At 53.0% G+C, this 18,799-nt stretch overlaps 1 protein-coding gene across 2 annotated transcripts in view; it reads left to right on the top strand.

Moving 5' to 3' along the window:
* TCN2 (transcobalamin 2) overlaps nucleotides 1-18,000 on the top strand; it is a 32,957-nt gene extending 14,957 nt beyond the window's left edge. Inside the window, exons 3-10 of one of the 2 annotated variants that reach the window (XM_043529585.1) lie at nucleotides 2,616-2,805; nucleotides 3,343-3,500; nucleotides 3,959-4,111; nucleotides 4,361-4,536; nucleotides 6,991-7,168; nucleotides 7,453-7,648; nucleotides 10,805-10,926; nucleotides 17,172-18,000. In XM_043529585.1, the coding sequence (XP_043385520.1) occupies nucleotides 2,616-2,805; nucleotides 3,343-3,500; nucleotides 3,959-4,111; nucleotides 4,361-4,536; nucleotides 6,991-7,168; nucleotides 7,453-7,648; nucleotides 10,805-10,926; nucleotides 17,172-17,233 (1,235 nt within the window). In that variant the 3' untranslated portion in view covers nucleotides 17,234-18,000. The remainder of the gene's footprint in view (nucleotides 1-2,615; nucleotides 2,806-3,342; nucleotides 3,501-3,958; nucleotides 4,112-4,360; nucleotides 4,537-6,990; nucleotides 7,169-7,452; nucleotides 7,649-10,804; nucleotides 10,927-17,171) is intronic. The other variant, XM_037878940.2, reaches the window with a different exon arrangement.
* Nucleotides 18,001-18,799: the final 799 nt, after the last annotated feature.

Here is an 18,799-nt window from a genome sequence, read left to right as displayed (position 1 = left end):
GTGGGGAGAGGGCAGGGCCTGGGCAGAGTGGGGCAGGGCCTGGGGCGGAGCAGGAGTGGAGTATAGGTGTGGCCACTGGCCGAAGAGGTGGGCTGGGGAGCTTCAGCCACTGCCCATGACAGCAGGTGAGAGTGGGCCGGCTCCCGCACAGCCAGTGGGCGCTGCAGTCCCCTTAGGCAGGGGCCGTATTCACAGAGCCAAATGCGTCAGCGCTGCGCATCCTGCCTGAGGGAGAGGGTACGGGGGTCTCTGCGGGGAACTGTGACTCTCCGCCGCCGTTAGGCTCGATACCCTTTGCTGCCTCATCCCTCCGCACCTCCCCCCCGCAAGGCTGCAAGCCCGGGCTGCCTTTGGGCATACGGGCACCAGTTTAATAATACTATGTAGGGCCCCATAAATCCTAAGGATGGTCCTGCTACCACCACTCCTTTAGGTGGTTTTGTAATGTCAGCGGCAGCGTTCTCTCCCATCGGCATAGAGCAGCTACACGAGCGATCTTAGGGCAGGGCTACACTTGCAGATGTACAGTGCTTTGAGTTAAACCCGCCCTCGGAGAGCGCAGTAGGGAAAGCGCTGCAGTCTGTCCACACTGACCGCAACAAGCGCACTGGTGTGGCCACATTTGCACACTTGCAGCGGCATTGGGAGTGGTGCATTATGGGCAGCTATCCCACAGAGCACCTCTTCCCATTCTGGCGCTCTGGCTTGTGGGTAGGGGATGGGGGGAGCATTCTGGGTCCTGTCCCAACGCCCCGTGATGCAGCGGTTTGTATCCCAGCAATCCCTGTGCTTCCGTCCACATTTGGCGCCATCTTTCAACGTTTTTTGTACTGCGCGCTCTATCTTCCCTTTCGGTCTGCGGGAATGGAGCCCGAACTGCTGAGGAGCCTGCTGACGAGTCTCGCCAGCACGTCACGTTTGTCACTTGAGTTATTCCTTATGATCCAAAGTGACAGTGAGGACTGCGCCGATGATATCGACTCGAGTAACACATATGACACGAGTTGGCTTGTGGCATTCACGGACATGCTCACCACCGGGGAACTCCGGTTTTGGGCTCGGGAAACAAGCACTGAGCGGTGGGATCACATCGTCAGGCACGTCTGGGATGAAGAGCGGTGGCTGCAGAACTTTTGGATGAGGAAAGTCAGGTTCATGGGGCGGTGTGAGGAGCTCGCCCCTGCCCTGCGGCGCAAGGACACGAGATTTAGATTTCCAAAACACAGTTCTCTTAAAGCAACCCAGCCTTGAGCTCTCACGCAGTGAATCTCTGGAGTGAGACACTCAAATATACGCTGACAGCCAGTTCTTCTTAACTAAACTAAAATTTATTAAAAAAGAAGAGAGAGAGAGAGAGAGAGAGAGAGAGAGAATATAGGTTAAAAGATCATTACACATACAGATATGAATAAAGTTCATAAGTCAGTTTTATAGTAGAGATGGTGAGTTTTCGAGTTGCAAAGAGTTTGTTCCAGAATCAGTTCATCAGGTTATAGTCCAATGTCCAATATCCAACATTAGGGCAATCCAGAATGGAACTGAAGACCACAGACTTACAACTCAAACTTCCCCTGATGAAACTTAAGTAGATCTGAGGTAACAGGATCAGGGCCCAAGCATTCTTTTATAGACCACTGGCAGGCTATGATAGTCTCTTGACCGCAGATATTCCTTGGGTGAAGAATAGTTGCTTAGAAATAGAATTACCTATTTCCTATGTATACATAGGTAACTAGTTGCATTCATCAGCATAAGGTAATTATCCATTAAGCCATGCATAGACAGTTTACTACAAACTTCAAAGAGAAATATAGACAATGAAATTATTACATTCAGGTTTCATCTAAATGCTAATATTCCCTTTTGATCTCTGAATCAATAGATATAGTAACAGACCTGAACCATCTGTTTACATGGTTAACATCTAACAAGATATAAGTAAACACATACAATTAGTATTACCTCTAATTCTCTAACCATACAGGTTTGCATTTCAAAGCGCTAGTCTATTTAACGTGAAATGGCCCTAAATACCATTTACATACTTTTTAAACATGTCTCTAAAGGTTAAATTAGGATCATTTAGCCTATGAGCTGCTTAACCCTTTCTGGCCTTGTGTCACATTATCCAAATTGCATCTAATGGAAAATATAGCAACATCTCATCTCCTATAAGGCTGTTTTTATTAATCATGGTATATGGGAAGCAATGGACAGGCACTGGTCTCCTTGCTGGGAGACCTCAGTTCTCTTTAAGGTCAGGCTTGACAAAGCCCTGGCTGGGATGATTTAGTTGGGGATTGGTCCTGCTTTGAGCAGGGGGTTGGACTAGATGACCTCCTGAGGTCCCTTCCAACCCTGATATTCTATGATTCTCTGATTCTTCCTGGCTCTGTATGATTTGTTGTGGGACTTCAGACAAGTCATTTCCCCTTCTCTGTGCCTCAGTTTCCTAAAGGGGGACTTTGCTTTGTGAAGCGATTTGAGATCTACGGATGATACTCTCTGAGTGTTACAGACTTGCTGTTTTTCTCACACAGCTGCCTACCTTTTACTCTCTGTTCCATGGCATTCATTCTCTCCTTCCATTCTTCCTTCCTTTGTTTTTATCCAAGCAATCCCCAGGGGAAATTCTGCTCTGATCAAACACCTGAACATGGAGCTCTTGAGACTCAGCCAGGATCTATCAGAGGAGGTGAACCCCAGTGTGTATGTGGCCCTTCGTCTTTCTGCTGACCACAGCCTGAAGAAAGAAGCCCAGTACCTCAAGAGGCTGAAGAATGTCTTCCAGCCCAGCACCAGCAGGTACGGCCAATGGAGCCCAAATCCCACCATCAGGAGTGGCGCAAGGAGCAGGGCCCCTCTGTATCTTGCCACTTGCAGGAGCACCCTGGGGCAAAGGCATCCCAGATGAACAAGCTTTTCCCCTGCCCTCCACAAAGCCTATCTTCTTCCTGTCATGGACTCCTCTCAAAGGGGCTGGCTTTCTGCTCACTTGTGTGTGTTGACCTCCCAGGCTTGCCCCAGGATCCAGTGCCCCGGCTGCATTGATGTGCCAGGGGAGGTACCCGGACAGTATGAGGGTAGGCATAGCTCTCTGCTGATTTACAGCTGGCGTGGGGCTGGATGCATTTACAGGTTCCTGTCAGGTACACAAAAGCACAAGGTTATGGTCAATCAGGCCCCAAACTCTGCTAAGGATCTTCAGAGCTGTCCCAGAGCTGGTGTTTGCTGCCCCTGGGGACGCAGTTCCCCTCAGCCGGTGGGGGGAGGGGACGGCGGGGGACACATGTGGGAAGGAGGAGCCATGTGGTGAGTATTTGGCTTGTGTTGTCACCTCAGCTCTGTAGCAGGTGGTCAGCAGAAGCAGCCCAACATGGGCCGCCTGGCTCTGTACCTCCTAGCACTGCGGGCTGCCTGCCAGAACATCGACACGCACCAGGGGAGGCAGCTGGTGACCCAGCTGAAGTACCATCTGCACAAGGAGAAGGAGCAGATAGGTAAGAGGGTGCTGCTCGGGGCTAGCACCGAGGGTTACTGCAGAGCGTGGCAGGAAGCTGCCTGGGGTGGCATGCAGCATCTCTGGGCTGCTTCCTAGCTCAGTGTCCCTGCCAGAGAATGGCTGTCAGTGGAACCCTCATTCTCTGCTCACAGCTCAGACCCAGCAGCAGTACCCCTCCTGGGCCATTCATAACAAAGAGTCATGCTGAGAACACCAGGAAGCATCTGTCCATCCAATTCTCACCCCCACCCTCAACTCTGTATGCACTGAGTGCGGGGTTGAAGGGGGGCAGTGGCTTGGATTACAAGCTTGCTGTGTTGGTTCCATCCAATGGGGTGCGATGAGGAGAGTCCCTGGTGCAGAGTCCTGGGGCATGGAGGGGGAAGGATGGCTTGTGCTGGGGGGAGGGGAGCACAAGCTGCTTTCTTCCTCCTGATTCCTTTCTCCTGCTCACAGCTTTCAAAGGGAATGGCCGCCCCATCACCAGTTATTACCAGTACAGCCTGGGGGTCTTGGCCCTGTGTGTCCATGGCAAGAAGATTGACCCCCATGTGATCCAGAAGCTCCTCGATGCTGAGAATTTCATGCATGGCGTCAAGCTCTCCATGGGTACGTACGTGTCGGAATGGTCCTCCGTGCCAGCTCCCCAGGCTCGCCGGCCTTCCTGCCATGGCTGGAGACAGCACAGCCCTTGCATCTCCCTTGGGAGGTACATGCAAGTCAGCTCCCCCCGAGAGGGGTTTGGGTTCTCCCATTCTCAGCTCTGCACTCCAGCCACACAGGGCCATAGCTCCACTGAAGTAACTTGGGCAGGGGTGGTTCTCCTTGTAACCCCTTCTCCTGCTCTTCCTCACACAGACACGAAGGCCATGGCAGGCTTGGCCTTCGCCTGCCTGAAGCAGGCCAAGCTCAACGAGCTCACGCTAGTGGCAGCAATCAGCCTGGCTATCCAGAGAGTGACGGGCAGTATTCTCCAGGCTCAGACCACCAAGGGCACCTTTGGCAACATCTTCAGTAGCCCACTGGCCATGCAGGTGGGCAGAGCGGGTCTCTGGAGCACATCCTCCTCCTGCATGGTTTGCAGGATCCCAGCATTGCCAGCTTCCCAGGGTGGCATGGAGGGGAGATGCCACCGTAGCGTAGCCCCTTCTTCTGGGGGAGCCCTCTGAGGATACGTCTGCACTGCACACGAAGCCTGTGGGTCATCCACACTGCAAAGAAGGACTGAGGCACCGAGTCTCAGAGCCTGGGTCAGCTGACTTGGCTCACCCTGCAGGCAGCATGGACGTTTGGTTGCACTGGAACCCGAGCTCTGAAACCTGGCAAGGGGGTTGGGTCTGAGAGCCCGGGCTCCAGCCTGAGCTGCACGCCTACACAGCTATTGTCAGCCCTGTAGCGCATATCCTGCAAGCCCAAGTCAGCTGACCCAGGCTCTGAGGCAGGCTGTGTAGCTGTACCCTTGGTGTTTCCAAGTCCATGCTTGAACGTCCACCCGGCTTTGTGAACTTGGGTTTACTGTTGCTGGACTTGGATCTCAGCTGTACTAATACGTCCATGCTGCACTACACGGACCTTCTGACTGGTGTCTATGGCTTGAGGTCCATCCACACTGCAAAGTGACAGGGGTTGGACCCAAGTTGCAGCAGGACTCGGGTGCTGACCCACCTCTCAGCAACATTCTAGGACCTGGACCCTGAGCACTTGCTGACTAAAGTCAGACTGGTTTGTGTGTGGATGCAGGGGGAGCTTGGGCTCAAACCTGAGTCAGAGCCTGGGCTCAGTGTGCAGTGTAGACATACTCCAGGTCACATGCTTGTCCATCAGCATGACCTCTGCCCTGCCCCCATCTTCTTACCCTACAGAATACAATCTGGCTTAAAGGGACATTGTCCATTTAAAAACATAGGGCCTGGGTCAGATTTCACACTGATGTTCTGCTTCAGTGGAGTTATTCCTGATCTACACCAGCATCTGGCTGAGGTAGGTTTTTTTCCCAATGTCCTTGCCTGATTTAGTACCATAAAACTGACAGAGGTCAGCAAATCAAATCCAGTCTTTATCACCAGGCTAGCTAGGTTTCTGAGATCTCTTAGCCTCACTCCTTGCTGGAAGGCAGCCACCTCTGGGGTGGAAGGCAGCTGCGCTTTAGCAATGTCCATCATCACTGCACAGTCACTTAGGATAGGAAATTAAGAACAATTTCAGCTGATCCTGGAGGGGGAAGAATGATCCCATGTTGGAATTTGAAGACACTGGAGTTAACAGCTTCCACTCTGAGAAAAAGTGCCAGTCAATGCGTGAGGGCCACAAGTAGAAAGGGCCTTGGTTTTATGTCTCATCCGTTCATTTGCTTTTTGTACTTGGCTCAGCTCAGATAGAAGAACTAGTTGGTTGGTTGTGGTTCCTGGTTCTCCTGCACTAGCGCATGGCCAGCCTCTCTGAGTTTCTAACATAGGGTGAGAAGGGGTGAAATTGAAAACCTGATTTATCTGAATCTTTTCTGAGTGCCAGGCCAACATTATTTGGCATTGCTTCTTTAATGGAAAGCACTCCTCAGAATGATGATGGGTAGGGCTCTGCGTCTTTCACAGAGGTTGCAGAAATCATGGATTCCATGACTTTCCGCAACCTCTGTGACCTCTGCAGTGGCTGGTGTAGCAGAATCCAGGGCTGCCCAAGCAGCTGGCCCCAGGGACCACCTGAGCAGCAGCCAGTGCAGCTGGCCCTGGGGACCGCCTGAACAGTGATCCTAGGGGCTGTGGGAGCAGCTGCAGCTGGTGCTGCTGCCTCTGACCCCTGAGCCCCCCACCCAGCAGTGGGCCCCCAGCCTCCCCATCCAGAGCAGTGCCTGCCCCCCTCCCCCCCCGCTGGCCGCCAGCTAAGATTTAGTCGGGGTATTTATAGCACAAGTCATGGAGAGGTCATGGGCTGTGAATTTTTGTTTATTGCCCGTGACCTGTCCATGACTTTTACTAAAAATACCCTTGACTAAATCATAACCTTAATGATCAGCAGCGTTATTTAGCTGTAAGCGTGTTTGGCGCATGTGGGCCAGTCACTGACCCCAGGGACAACACCACCCCAGGCCCCCAACTATCTGCCCCCACATATTAAGCTGTGTCAGGCTGCTGACACCTCACCCCTGCAGGTGTTACTACCCTTCCCTTCCTCTTACAGCAGTATGCTCCATTTTATCCTGGCCCCACATTCTGCCCTGGTGGGAGCAAACTGAGCAGGTGTCGGCCCACCCAACTTGCATGAAGGAAAGTAGCTGCCTTGCAGGGAGTGCCATGTGTGGGACCGTTTCTCCTGCAGCACCGAGTCCTGTGCCAGGGTTGAATAAAGAGTGCAGAGGGAGGGGCTCTGTGGCAGCTGGACCTCATCCTGCCCACCAGATGGTTCACTTTCCCCTGCAGTTGGCTTTGAAGCAGGGGGGTCAGATGTTTGTAATGAGGCTTTTCTCCCTTCCTTTGAACCCTTCATGTTAGCTCTTGATTGCCACCGGGATGAGCAAGAAGCCAGAGTTTCCCAAAGGCATGGATGCCCTGCTGGGGAGCCTGGAACAGGGTCACTTCCAGAACCCCATGATCATGTCCCAGCTGCTGCCCGTGCTGAATGGCAAGAGCTACCTGGACATCGCCACCATGGAGTGCCGGGCAGAGCAAGGTAACAGGAAGGACAGGGATGCTAGACGGAGGGGCAGGGTTTGGGGGCCCTGGGTCCCATGCCTAGTGGCAGATCCCACCAAGAGGAAGGGAAGGGGGGAGCCTGGAGTTACAGTCACTGCAATGGGGGCCTTTGAGGAAAGGCTAGGGTGGAAAAATCCCAGGAGCCCAGCAAACATGCCCCGAGAAGGAGGGAGGACTAGGACAGCAAGTTGTCATGCTAGGGCTCCCCACAGGGGTCTGCATGACTATTGGTGCTTCTGACAGCCTCTCCCTCTTTCTCAGACACTTTGGAGCTAGACACCACGTGCCCGGGATCCAGGACAGTAATTCTGGGGACCAAGATGATCACCGTTCAGCTGGCTGTGGAGAACCCTCCGAGCCCTGAGACACTGTACAACCACTCCATCCAGATGCCCTCTGGGTCCTCCCTCCTGGACGTGCTGAGAACTGCTGCAGAGCAGGGCCCTGGGCAGTTCACGTGAGAACCTCCTGCTTGTGCTGGGAACAGACTGATGGGGAGGCCTGGCTGCAGGGCAGGCCTGGAAAGAGGAGCGCGCTGCCTCCTAAACTGCGGGGGAGGCAGTCCAGGGCATGCCCACCCACAATGCTAGCAGGGAATCTGCCTGCACAGCCCCAGAACTAATGCTAGGAAGAGTGGCCCCGGGCCCAAGCCTGTAAGGCAGAGCTCCTGGGTTCTGTTCCTGGCTCTGACACTCATTCACTGCATGTCCTTGGATAAGTTGCTGCCCCTCTCTGTGCCTCAGTTCTCCCCGCCCCACCCCACCCCGTAACATGGGGATGATCACACCCACCAACCTGCCGTGAAGTGCCGTGAGACCTTTCGGTGCAACATGCCGTTAGTTCAGTAACAACACGAGTGTCCCGTCCTACTCCTGGACCTGGTCTGGGTTTTCCAGGCTCCCTCAGGGATTCCAGACAGTTACCAGGTGTCAGATTCTTATGACAGTTCTGGGACATCCGTCACTATGAAACAACCCCTCTGTGTTCGAATAGGCTGTAGTTTCTGCAGGGATCTACTGGGTATGTGGGGAAGGTCTGTACAAGTGGGATGATCCTAAAGGGAGATTAACAGGGTCTCCCCAAACCTGGCATCTGCCTCAGTTTCCCCACTCTTGTGCTAGCCAGCAGACCAGCTCACCAGCCAGCACATTGGGGAAGCTTCCTCCAGTGTCAGCATTTCATTCCCTTCTCCAAGGGTGGGATTTATTGTTCACATAAACTCAGTGCAACATCAGTCCAGACGGGTGAATCAGGCCCTGCCATCTTGTAAGAAGCTTACAAGAAGTGGAAGATTGGACAAATGACCAGGGAAGAGTATAAAAATATTGCTCGGGGATGCAGGAGTGAAATCAGGAAGGCCAAATCACACTTGGAGTTGAAGCTAGCAAGAGATGTTAAGAGTAACAAGAAGGGTTTCTTCAGGTATGTTAGCAACAAGAAGAAAGTCAAGGAAAGTGTGGGCCCCTTACTGAATGAGGGAGGCAACTAGTGACAGAGGACGTGGAAAAAGCTAATGTACTCAATGCTTTTTTTGCCTCTGTCTTCATGAACAAGGTCAGCTCCCAGACTGCTGCACTGGGCAGCACAGCATGGGGAGGAGGTGACCAGCCCTCTGTGGAGAAAGAAGTGGTTTGGGACTATTTAGAAAAGCTGGACGTGCAGAACTCCATGGGGCCGTATGCATTGCATCCGAGAGTGCTGAAGGAATTGGCAGATGTGATTGCAGAGCCATTGGCCATTATCTTTGAAAACTCATGGCGATTGGGGGAAGTCCCGGAAGACTGGAAAAAGGCTAATGTAGTGCCCATCTTTCAAAAAGGGAAGAAGGAAGATCCTGGGAACTACAAACCAGTCAGCCTCACCTCAGTCCCTGGAAAAATCATGGAGCAGGTCCTCAAGGAATCAATTCTGAAGCACTTAGAGGAGAGGAAAGTGATCAGGAACAGTCAGCATGGATTCACCAAGGGCAAGTTATGCCTGACTAATCCAATTGCTGGCTCTGTGGATGACGGGAAAGCAGTGGACGTGTTATTCCTTGAATTTAGCAAAGCTTTTGACACTGTCTCCCACAGTATTCTTGCCAGCAAGTTAAAGAAGTATGGGATGGATAAATAGACTATAAGGAGGAGAGAAAGCTGGCTAGATTGTCAGGCTCAACGGGTAGTGATCAATGGCTCCATGTCTAGTTGGCAGCCAGGATCAAGTGGAGTGCCCCAAGGGTCAGTCCGCGGGCCGGTTTTATTCAATATCTTAATTAATGATCTGGAGGATGGCGTGGATTGCACCCTCAGCAAGTTTGCAGATGACACTAAACTGGGAGGAGAGGTAGATACGCTGGAGGATAGGAATAGGATACAGAGGACCCTAGACAAATTAGAGGGTTGGGCCAAAAGAAATCTGATGAGGTTCAACAAGGACAAGTGCAGAGTCCTGCACTTACGATGGAAGAATCCCATGCACGTCTACAGACTAGGGACCGAATGGCTAGGCGGCAGTTCTGCGGAAAAGGACCTAGGGGTTACAGTGGATGAGAAGCTGGATATAAGTCAACAGTGTGCCCTTGTTGTCAAGAAGGCCAATGGCATTTTGGGCTGTATAAGTAGGGGCATTGCCAGCAGATCGAGGGACGTGATCGTTCCCCTCTATTCGGCATTGGGGAGGCCTCATCTGGAGTATTGTGTCCAGTTTTGGGCCCCACACTACAAGAAGGATGTGAAAAAATTGGAAAACGTCCTGCGGAGGGCAACAAAAATGATTAGGGAACTGGAACACATGACTTATGAGGAGAGGCTGAGGGAACTGGGATTGTTTAGTCTGTGGAAGAGAAGAATGAGGGGGGATTTGATAGCTGCTTTCAACTACCTGAAAGGGGGTTCCAAAGAGGATGGATCTAGACTGTTCTCAGTGGTAGCAAATGACAGAACAAGCAGTAATGGTCTCAAGTTGCAGTGGGGGCGGTTTATGTTGGATATTAGGAAAAACTTTTTCACTAGGAGGGTGGTGAAACACTGGAATGCGTTACCTAGGGAGGTGGTGGAATCCCCTTACATAGAAGTTTTTAAGGTCAGGCTTGACAGAGCCCTGGCTGGGATGATTTAGTTGGGGATTGGTCCTGCTCTGGGCAGGGGGTTGGACTAGATGACCTCCTGAGTTCCCTTCCAACCCTGATATTTTATGATTCTATGATTCTATGTGATGCCTCCTAAGGCCTCTGCCTCAGAGGCTTCTGCTGCTGCCAGCACCCCAGGGATCCCCAACAAGTCTCTCCCCTGGCTGGTGTGTCAAGTTCCCTTCCAGCTCCATTCTCTGGCCCAGGATCTCCTGCAGGAGCCTGTCTGCAGCGCTGCTTGTTGGTCTTTTATCCCACCAGTGGGAAGGCAGCTAGTTAGTATAGGTGGGGGCTACACACAGCACTTCCCTGTGACAGGAGGTTTGGCTCCAGGTGCAGCTATGTGTGGTCAGGACTGTGCTCCTAACCCATCAGTCCTTGAGCAAGGGCCCTGATGTGGGGACACGCTGCTGCTGCTGCCTGAGTGGAACCAAAGTGGAAACAACCTGTTCTCTGCTCTGCCTGGAGGTCACGTCCCCTCTTCTCCTTCCCCTCTAACTCTAGGTTTGAAACCCAGAACACCCTGCATGGGCCATTGTTAACTGCAGTGATGGGGGTGAAAGCCAGCAAGGGAGAGCGGAGATACTGGCAGCTCCTCCAGGCCCCAGACACCAGTCTTCAGAAAGGTGAGGGAAATAGCATGTGGAAAACAGTGCAGCCTGGCACCTCATGTGGTCAGTGTGTGCTTGGGGCCCTCTCAGTACCCTTTGCAGCCCCCCCAGGCACGCCTGGAATATTCTGTCTAGCTGCTGCTGCTGCGATGCACCAAAAGCTGCTCTAAAGAACACAGGCAGGGGCTGTTTGCTCACATGGCTATGAAGGGCAATGAATTCCTGGCAGGGGGTAAAGCTTTGGGCATGGAAAGGGAGAGTGTTGTAAGAAATGGACCTGCTGGCCTGGTTCCACCCCTCTTCCCAGGCCTCAGGATTCTTCCAGGGATAGACCTGCTTCAGGAAAGGCTTTTCCATGCATCACCCAAACCCTAGGGGCCAAATTCAGGCTGGTGTAAGTGGGTGCAATTCCCATTACTTCAGTGAGAGCTGCATCCCCCAGGGCTGGGTTTGGTCCCATATCTCCAGATGGTGAATAAAGCCTGTGGAGGCATTATGTGCAGCTGCCAAAGGGATCGCAGTGATAAAGTGCAGTTCTAGCCTAAAATGTGGCTTTAAAGTGGTACCCTCTTGCTTGGCAGAGCTGCTACCTGTGGGTCTGATGTCCCACTGTCCAGCACCTTGTGCTGCCACCTACCCCTCTGCACAGCTGCTGCTGGAGGCAAGTTGAGCCATCTGGTTTGGTGGCTTTGTGCACAGCTGTTGTAGGGCTACATGAGGTGCCAGGCCATGGGGAACCTAGCCGGTGTGTGGGTAGGTCTGTGCTGTCTGCAGCTCAGGTAGGCGTAGCCGTGGCAGCATCGCTGCACAGAGCCGTGTCGATGCAGTGCCCTGGGCAGCAGCACTGTGAGTAGGTGCCCAGGGACCCAGGCTGGCTTAGAGAGTCTGTGCTGAAGCCCATGCCGCCGCATCTACACTGCCTGTTTGTAGCAATGGTAGTGCAGGTAAAACTAGCACGGACAGGTCTGCCTGAGCTGCTGTCACACCTTGGATTGCAAGCTAGACCTGCCCTGTGTCCCAGCCAGACCAGCCCACTTAGAGATGCATGAGGCTGCTTTGTGACTGCCGTTAGCACTGCAGCACCCGGCACTGGGGAGGGAGGTGGATTCCATTCTAGCTCATGCATCATCCACAAATCCCACTCGCAGCGATCCCTGGGCTGCACCACTGAAGACAGTTACAGAGCACACCATTGGCTCTTTTCAGGGGGCTCCTTAAGCCCACCCATCCCGTATATAGTGCCTGACATCACCAGTGACTTATAGCCCAGGGGCAGACATGAAGCAGACTGGGCGTGTAGGGACAGGTAGCTATGCAGGTGGCTTGAGACGCAATAATACTTCTTAAGGGAACCTAAATAGGCTGACTGCATCTCAGCAAGGTGGGCCAGATCCCTCTAGGCCAGTGGCACAGGAAGGGCCTGGGAGAAGATAAAGGAGCACATGGGTGCCCTTGAGGGCCCTGGTGTCATGACTAGGGCTCGGGCAGTCAGGCCTAGTGGTTGGAGCAGGGTGGTCAGCATCCAGGAACAGCACCAAAGGTCAGAGCTGATGTTAGAAACCAGAGCAGGAGTCAGAGCCAAGGGGCAGGTCTGTCACTACCGCTGGCAGGGGAGCCCACCTTGTTGCATGACACTTCCTGGAACTCCTCCTGGGCTTATCGGGGGGACCCGGACCAATCAAAGGCCAGAAAAGAAGCTGGCAGTCTGGCCTGCTGTGAGGGCTCTATCATAGCTGCTGGGTAGTGGCACGGAGATATCGGCCATCCCGCAGACACAGGGTCGAGCCCCGCAGACCTCCCACCCAGCAAGCATCGTATAAGGCCTCTGCCCTACAGTGGGAAGAGGGAGGCAGCTGCTGCCCGCAGTCCCTGTAACTGGGGGACTAAGGTCCTAATCGGCATGGGCCCCACTTGCCAATCCTAGAGCCCAGCTAGCCTCATTGCCGAGTAGGGTAACCAGATCGCAAGAGAGAAATATCAGGACACATTGGATGAGTGAGGGTGTGGGGGGGAAGAGACAGAGACAGGTGCACAGCCCCGACCGGAGCCAGGGCACACTGGTCCGCCTGGCCCTGTGCTACCAGCGTGTCCCTTCCTGTTGGGGGTGGGCCCACGATGCGCCACACAGCTCCCCTGCCCAGCGCCCCTGGATCCACTATGCCCAGGGCCCCCCTACAAGCCTTCCACCACAAATGCACAGTGCTGTGCACACACACGCCCCACCCAGTGCCCCCCCGCCCACAGCCCCACCACTGCTGCCCAGCACCCCACACAGAACCGCCCACTCGCTAGTTTCCCAATGCACACAGATTTCCCCTCCATCCCTTCCTCCCTCCCAGTGCCCTTCCCCACAGCCCCACCACCACAAATTCACAATGCCCCACACAGACCCCCACTGCCCAGTGCCCTGACACACACAGATCTCCCCCACTTCCCAGCACCCACCAATAGGCCCCCACTGTCTAGCACCCCAAAACACATAAACCTCCCCCACTGCCCAGCGCCCTCCACACCCTCACAGCCCAGCATCTCCCCCACACACACCTCCCAGACACTCACCATCACACCCTGCCCCCTTCCCTGGCTGCACTCACCAGCCCTGCTGGGCGGTCTCTGGCTCCTAGGGTGAGATCAGAGAGGGGGGGGTCTCCAGACTCACCATGTGCTGCGCCCGCCACAAGCGCGAGCTCCGTGGCTCCCATTGCCCGGGAAAAGTGCCAGTGGGAGCTGCCAGAGCCGCGGAGCGGGGCTTGCAGGCGGGAGCAGCCCACAGAGCCCCCCCATCCTAAGAGCCAGAGGGACCTGCCAGGAGGCGAGGTGGGGAGTCCCGGCGGTGCTTAACTGGGGTGGCTCCCATCCCGCGAAGCATCCGGCAGGCAGGTCCCTCTGGCTCCTAAGGTCGCGGGCCAGGTCGGGTCGGGTCGGGTGTGGGGACGGAGGGCTCTCTGCCCACTCCCAGCGCCTGCAAGCCCTGCCCATGCACACGTGGTGCTCCTGCCGGCGGGCGAGCGCCGGGAGCTATCCCAATATCGATGTAAGGTCAGGACGCTGGACAAGTCCCCTAAAATCAGGACTGTCCCGATAAAATCGGGACGTCTAGTCACCCTATTGCCAAGACTGGCTAGCCGTTAGCTTCAGCGTGGCTGTGGACTCAGCAGTAGCTCACTGCCTCCTGCCCAGATGAAGCCCAGTGCTCCAGAGAAGCCTGCCTGCTGACTGAGACCTCAGTCCAAAGAGAGGCCTTCCCTAAGGCACTCTGGGAAATGCACTCGCCGTGTCTTTGCTGGAGCAGTAGCGCTGCACATTCGGCTAAGCCCAGGGGCATGGTCCTTTGTGGAAATCCCAAGGGAAACAGCCAGTGTCCACATTTCCCATTCAGGAAACAAGCAGAATGAATTTAGCCAGGACGCCGCCCCCCATGCTCAGCACATCCGTAGTGTGATGGGAGAGATCGGGGGGCAGGTTGCGATTGGAAGGGGAATAGAACCGGGTAGGAGCAATATGAGCAGGCTGGAGGGTACTGTACAGGGAATGTGAGTGTGTGAAGTGTAAGGCTAAGTGTGGTCACACCCCTCCGAATACACAGAGCCAGGGGCCTGGCGAGCTGGGACCCACAGAAGTGTGCTGTTCAGGTTGTGTCGCAGCCCAGAGAATTTGTGTGGCTTCACTCGCACTTCCTGGTGTTCTACGTGATATAAGAGGTTGCACAACAGCTTTTCTATGAAAATAAACCCAGCATCCCGAAGGGTTCTGTCAGCTTCGGCTGGTTTGGGATGTGTCATTAGCACAGTGAAATGTTTAAATGTTTCACACCAGCGGTTCTCAAAATTATTGCATCGCGACCCCTTTCGGACAACAAAAATTACTACATAACCCCAAGAGAGGGGACTCAAGCCTGACCCCGCCTTGGGCAGGGAGGGTGGGAGGTGGGCACAGTCAAACCCCAAGCCCCATCACCCCTGGCTGGAGGGCCAAAGCCATAGCCCAAGGGCTTCAGCCTCAGGCAGGGGGTGGGGCCTATAACCCTGAGCCCCACCACCAAGGGCTGAAGCCCTCAGGCTTAGGCTTTGGTCCCGGGCAGTTGAGCTTGAGCTTGGGCCAAGCAAGTCTAACACCTGCCATGGCAACCCCATTAAAATGGGGTCGCAACCCACTTTGGGGTTGTGACTCACACGTTGAGAACCGCTGTTTTATACCTTTAAGGTTCCCAGACTGCCATGATAAGGTCGGGGGTAATGACTAGCTGTAAGGTTGCCACGATCTGATGCTGCCAGCTGCTGGAGTTGGGGCTGTTTTGCATTCACAGTGTAATGGCCTCGGTGCCACTAGAACTCAGAACTTCACACACAGTGACAAGCATGTGCTGGCACCTGCAGTGTCTCTGTTTGATTGCAGAAGTCAGGGTGGGGTCAAGGGTGTGCATAAGCAATTACTCACCTTTAACGTTAAAAAAAAATCCATGGAAATTTTCCAGTTTTTCCAATAAAAAAGCAACCCTCCCAAGTTTCTGGGTTTCAGGGTGGGCATTTTGCCAAAAAACAAAATAAACAAAAAAGTTTGTTTTGAAAAAAGGCCATTTTTCCTTTGAAATATTTTTTTAAACAAAAAATGGTGACCTCTGCTGCATTGGGGAGATGCTCATTGACTGATCCTATGTGCTGTCCCAAAAGACCCTGGGGAATTGGGCCTGTTCTTGCTGCAGGCTTCTCTATTCCCAATTAGCAGACACATTTGTTTCTGGTTCCTGGTGCTGGGGCCCTTCTCTCGCTTTGGCATGGATAGCAGCCCCTCTGGGGAGCCAAGAGGGCCAAGACCAGCCCAAAGCTTCCACTGATCAAGGACTAAATGACTGATTAATATGTCTGAGCCCATGGCCTAAATGAGACCAACAACAGAGTGCAGAAAAAGAAGTAAAGAAACTGGGCCTGGTGCCCTCTCACCCCAGGGATAAGCAGGAGTGACAGCAGGAGAAGATCACTGTATGCGAGAGGTGATGAAATTCAATGCTGATAAATGCAAAGTAATGCACATTGGAAAACATAATCCCAACTATACCTATAAAATGATGGGGTCTAAATTAGCTGTTACCACTCAAGAAAGAGATCTGGGAGTCATTGTGGATAGTTCTCTGAAAACATTCACTCAATGTGCAGCAGCAGTCAAAAAAGCCAACAGAATGTTGGGAATCATTAAGAAAGGGATAGATAATAAGACAGAAAATATCATATTGCCTCTATATAAATCCATGGTATGCCCACATCTTGAATACTGTGTGCAGATGTGGTTGCCCCATCTCAAAAAAGATATATTTTAAAATGTTCAGAAAAGGGAACAAAAATGATTAAGGGTATGGAATGGCTGCTATATGAGGAGAGATCAATAAAACAGGGATTTTTCAGCTTGGAAAAGAGATGACTAAGGGGGCGATATGATAGAGGTCTATAAATTCATGATTGGTGTGGAGAAAGTAAATAAGGAAGTGTTATTTACTCCTTCTCATAACTCAAGGACCAGGGGTCACCCAATGAAATCAATAGGCAGCAGGTTTAAAACAAACAAAAGGCAGCATTTCTTCACACAATGCACAGTCAACCTGTGGAACTCCTGGAGCTTCCTCTCCTGGGTGGCAGAAGTTGTGCGGACTGACGCGCCTGGGCTACTGTCTGCCAAACTATTCGGGTTTCCCCTGCACGGGCTCTTTCCATCTTACCCCTGCTGGCCAGCCAAGCTCTTGCTTCCCATGGTAGAGGCAATGCCCCCAGAGGTGGCCCTCCTCTTTTCCATGGTGACTCCATGATGTCGCCCCTCTGGGGCTCAGCTACTACTCTGTGCTCCATCTCATCAAGAAGGATGGTTCAATGGTTAGAGCACTAGGCTAGGACTCAGGAGACCAGGGTTCAGTTCTCTTGGGCTGGTCACTCACTTGCTCTGTGCCTCAGTTCCTCACCTGTACAATGGGGATAATAGCACAGCTCTGCCTTGCAGGGTGATGTGAGCATAAATACTTTAGAGATTGTGACATTTCAGACACTACAGTGATGGGGTGGATAAGCACCTTAGGCAGATCCTCCAAGTACATGAGCCAACACCCAGGAAATCATTCTCAGTGCCTCCTGCCTGAGGAGTGGTACCAAACCCCGAGGAAGCCGACTGTCTCTGGGGTAGTGCCTCTTGCTCCTAATTCAGCTGTGCTGCATGAGTTCCTTAATCTGTGCCCAGGCTGCTCCTTCTGACTTGTGCTCTGCTATCTTTTTTTGTAGGTATCTCTGATTACCAGCCTCAGGATGGAGAGTCCATCATCCTGAAGTTTAGCCCGTGGTAGATCGCCTGCTGTCTGCTTCCAGCTCCCTGCCCCACCTCGATCCACGGTGAACTCTCTGTGTGCATCTCTCTCTGCCCCAGAAGCAGGATGTCTCAGTTGGCAAGGACAGCATGCATCTGTCAACCTGTGAGCCCTGTGCCCACAGAGCGGTATCTTCCCCCCCACAGACTGAAGTCCATAATGCAAGTCCCTGGCCCTTCTGGCAGGATGTGTGTGTGTGTGCGCGTGTCTGTCTGTCAAAAGGGGCAAATTCCCACCTGCCCCGGTAACTTGTTCTGCTGTGGATCACCCACAACCATCCACTCGATGGAAACTGACCATGCCAGGGGGTGGGGAGCAGCAGATTTGGTTTGAATGAAAAACCTCCAATATGACAACTCAGCGCATCATAATTTTGATTTTCTAATGCAGCTTTAACCCTTGCTATGCTGTGGCTGTCTAAACTGCCACCCAATGAGTACGTGGGAGGAGGTGTCTGCATCCTCCTGCTGGACACACTTTGCCCCCCCTACCCCCCACCCCACACACACACACACACACACACACTGTACCAGTGCCCTGGTATGACTGGGGTCCTGGAGATTCTCTAGACTGCATCCCTCTGTATAGCAGTCACTGCCCCGCTCGCAGGCCAGGGCTCCCCTCCCTGCTCCCGCCCCAATTCCTGAAGCGACAGAACTGCTGCTATGAGGAGAGGATGTGGCTGATATCTTTGCTTTCTGGAGAGCAGTGGGTGGGAACCCAGGCCCTGTGCTAAGGGGAGATGGTGCCCCCAAGCAGCCACTCTACCTCAGTCTGACATTTGGATCTGAAATGATTAAAGCTTTGATTGCAAACCTAGCCTTCCAGTTTGTTATTTGGCCCTTACCCAGAGCACCCGGGTCTCTGAGCCAGGCCTGGGCCCTCAGCACGGAGCTGCCTTCAGGGTCTGGGCATTGTCCTATGGGTTTGCATCATTTCCAACAAACAATGGACAATTCTGTTCTCCTGGGTGACTAATCACGAGTTTGATTTTTACCTATTATTTGTATGGTTGTAGTACCTATGTCCCCCAGTCATGGACCAGGACCCTATTCTGTTTGCCAGAAGCTGGGAATGGGTGACAGTGGATGGATCACTTGATTACCTGTTCTGTTCATTCCTTCTGGAGCACCTGGCATTGGCCACTGTCAGAAGACAGGATACTGGGCTGGATGGACCTTTGGTCTGAGCCAGTATGGCCGTTCTTATGTTCATTGTGCTAGGTGCGATATGGACACAGAACAAAAATACACCGTCTCTGTCCCGCCTCAGAGAGCTTAAAATCTAGGAATAAGACAAGAGATACCAGATGGAGAGGGACAGGGGAGTACAAAGAAACAAAGACAATACTGGTGGTGATGGGCAGTGGTCTCTGCACACCAGCAGCCTAACTAGTGTCAAGATTTGTATAGGCATCACATTAAAGGAGAGTTTTGAGGCAGGACTGGAGGGAGGACAGTGTGACACTAAGCACACGTCTTCACAGCTCGCACTACTATGCTAGTAATCTTGTACAAAATATGCCTTGTGAGTTATCATTTGAAA

This window comes from Chelonia mydas, chromosome 15 (assembly GCF_015237465.2).
Source record: "Chelonia mydas isolate rCheMyd1 chromosome 15, rCheMyd1.pri.v2, whole genome shotgun sequence".
In the NCBI taxonomy this organism is placed as follows: domain Eukaryota; kingdom Metazoa; phylum Chordata; order Testudines; family Cheloniidae; genus Chelonia; species Chelonia mydas.
This window is presented reverse-complemented; position numbering and strand designations above follow the sequence as displayed.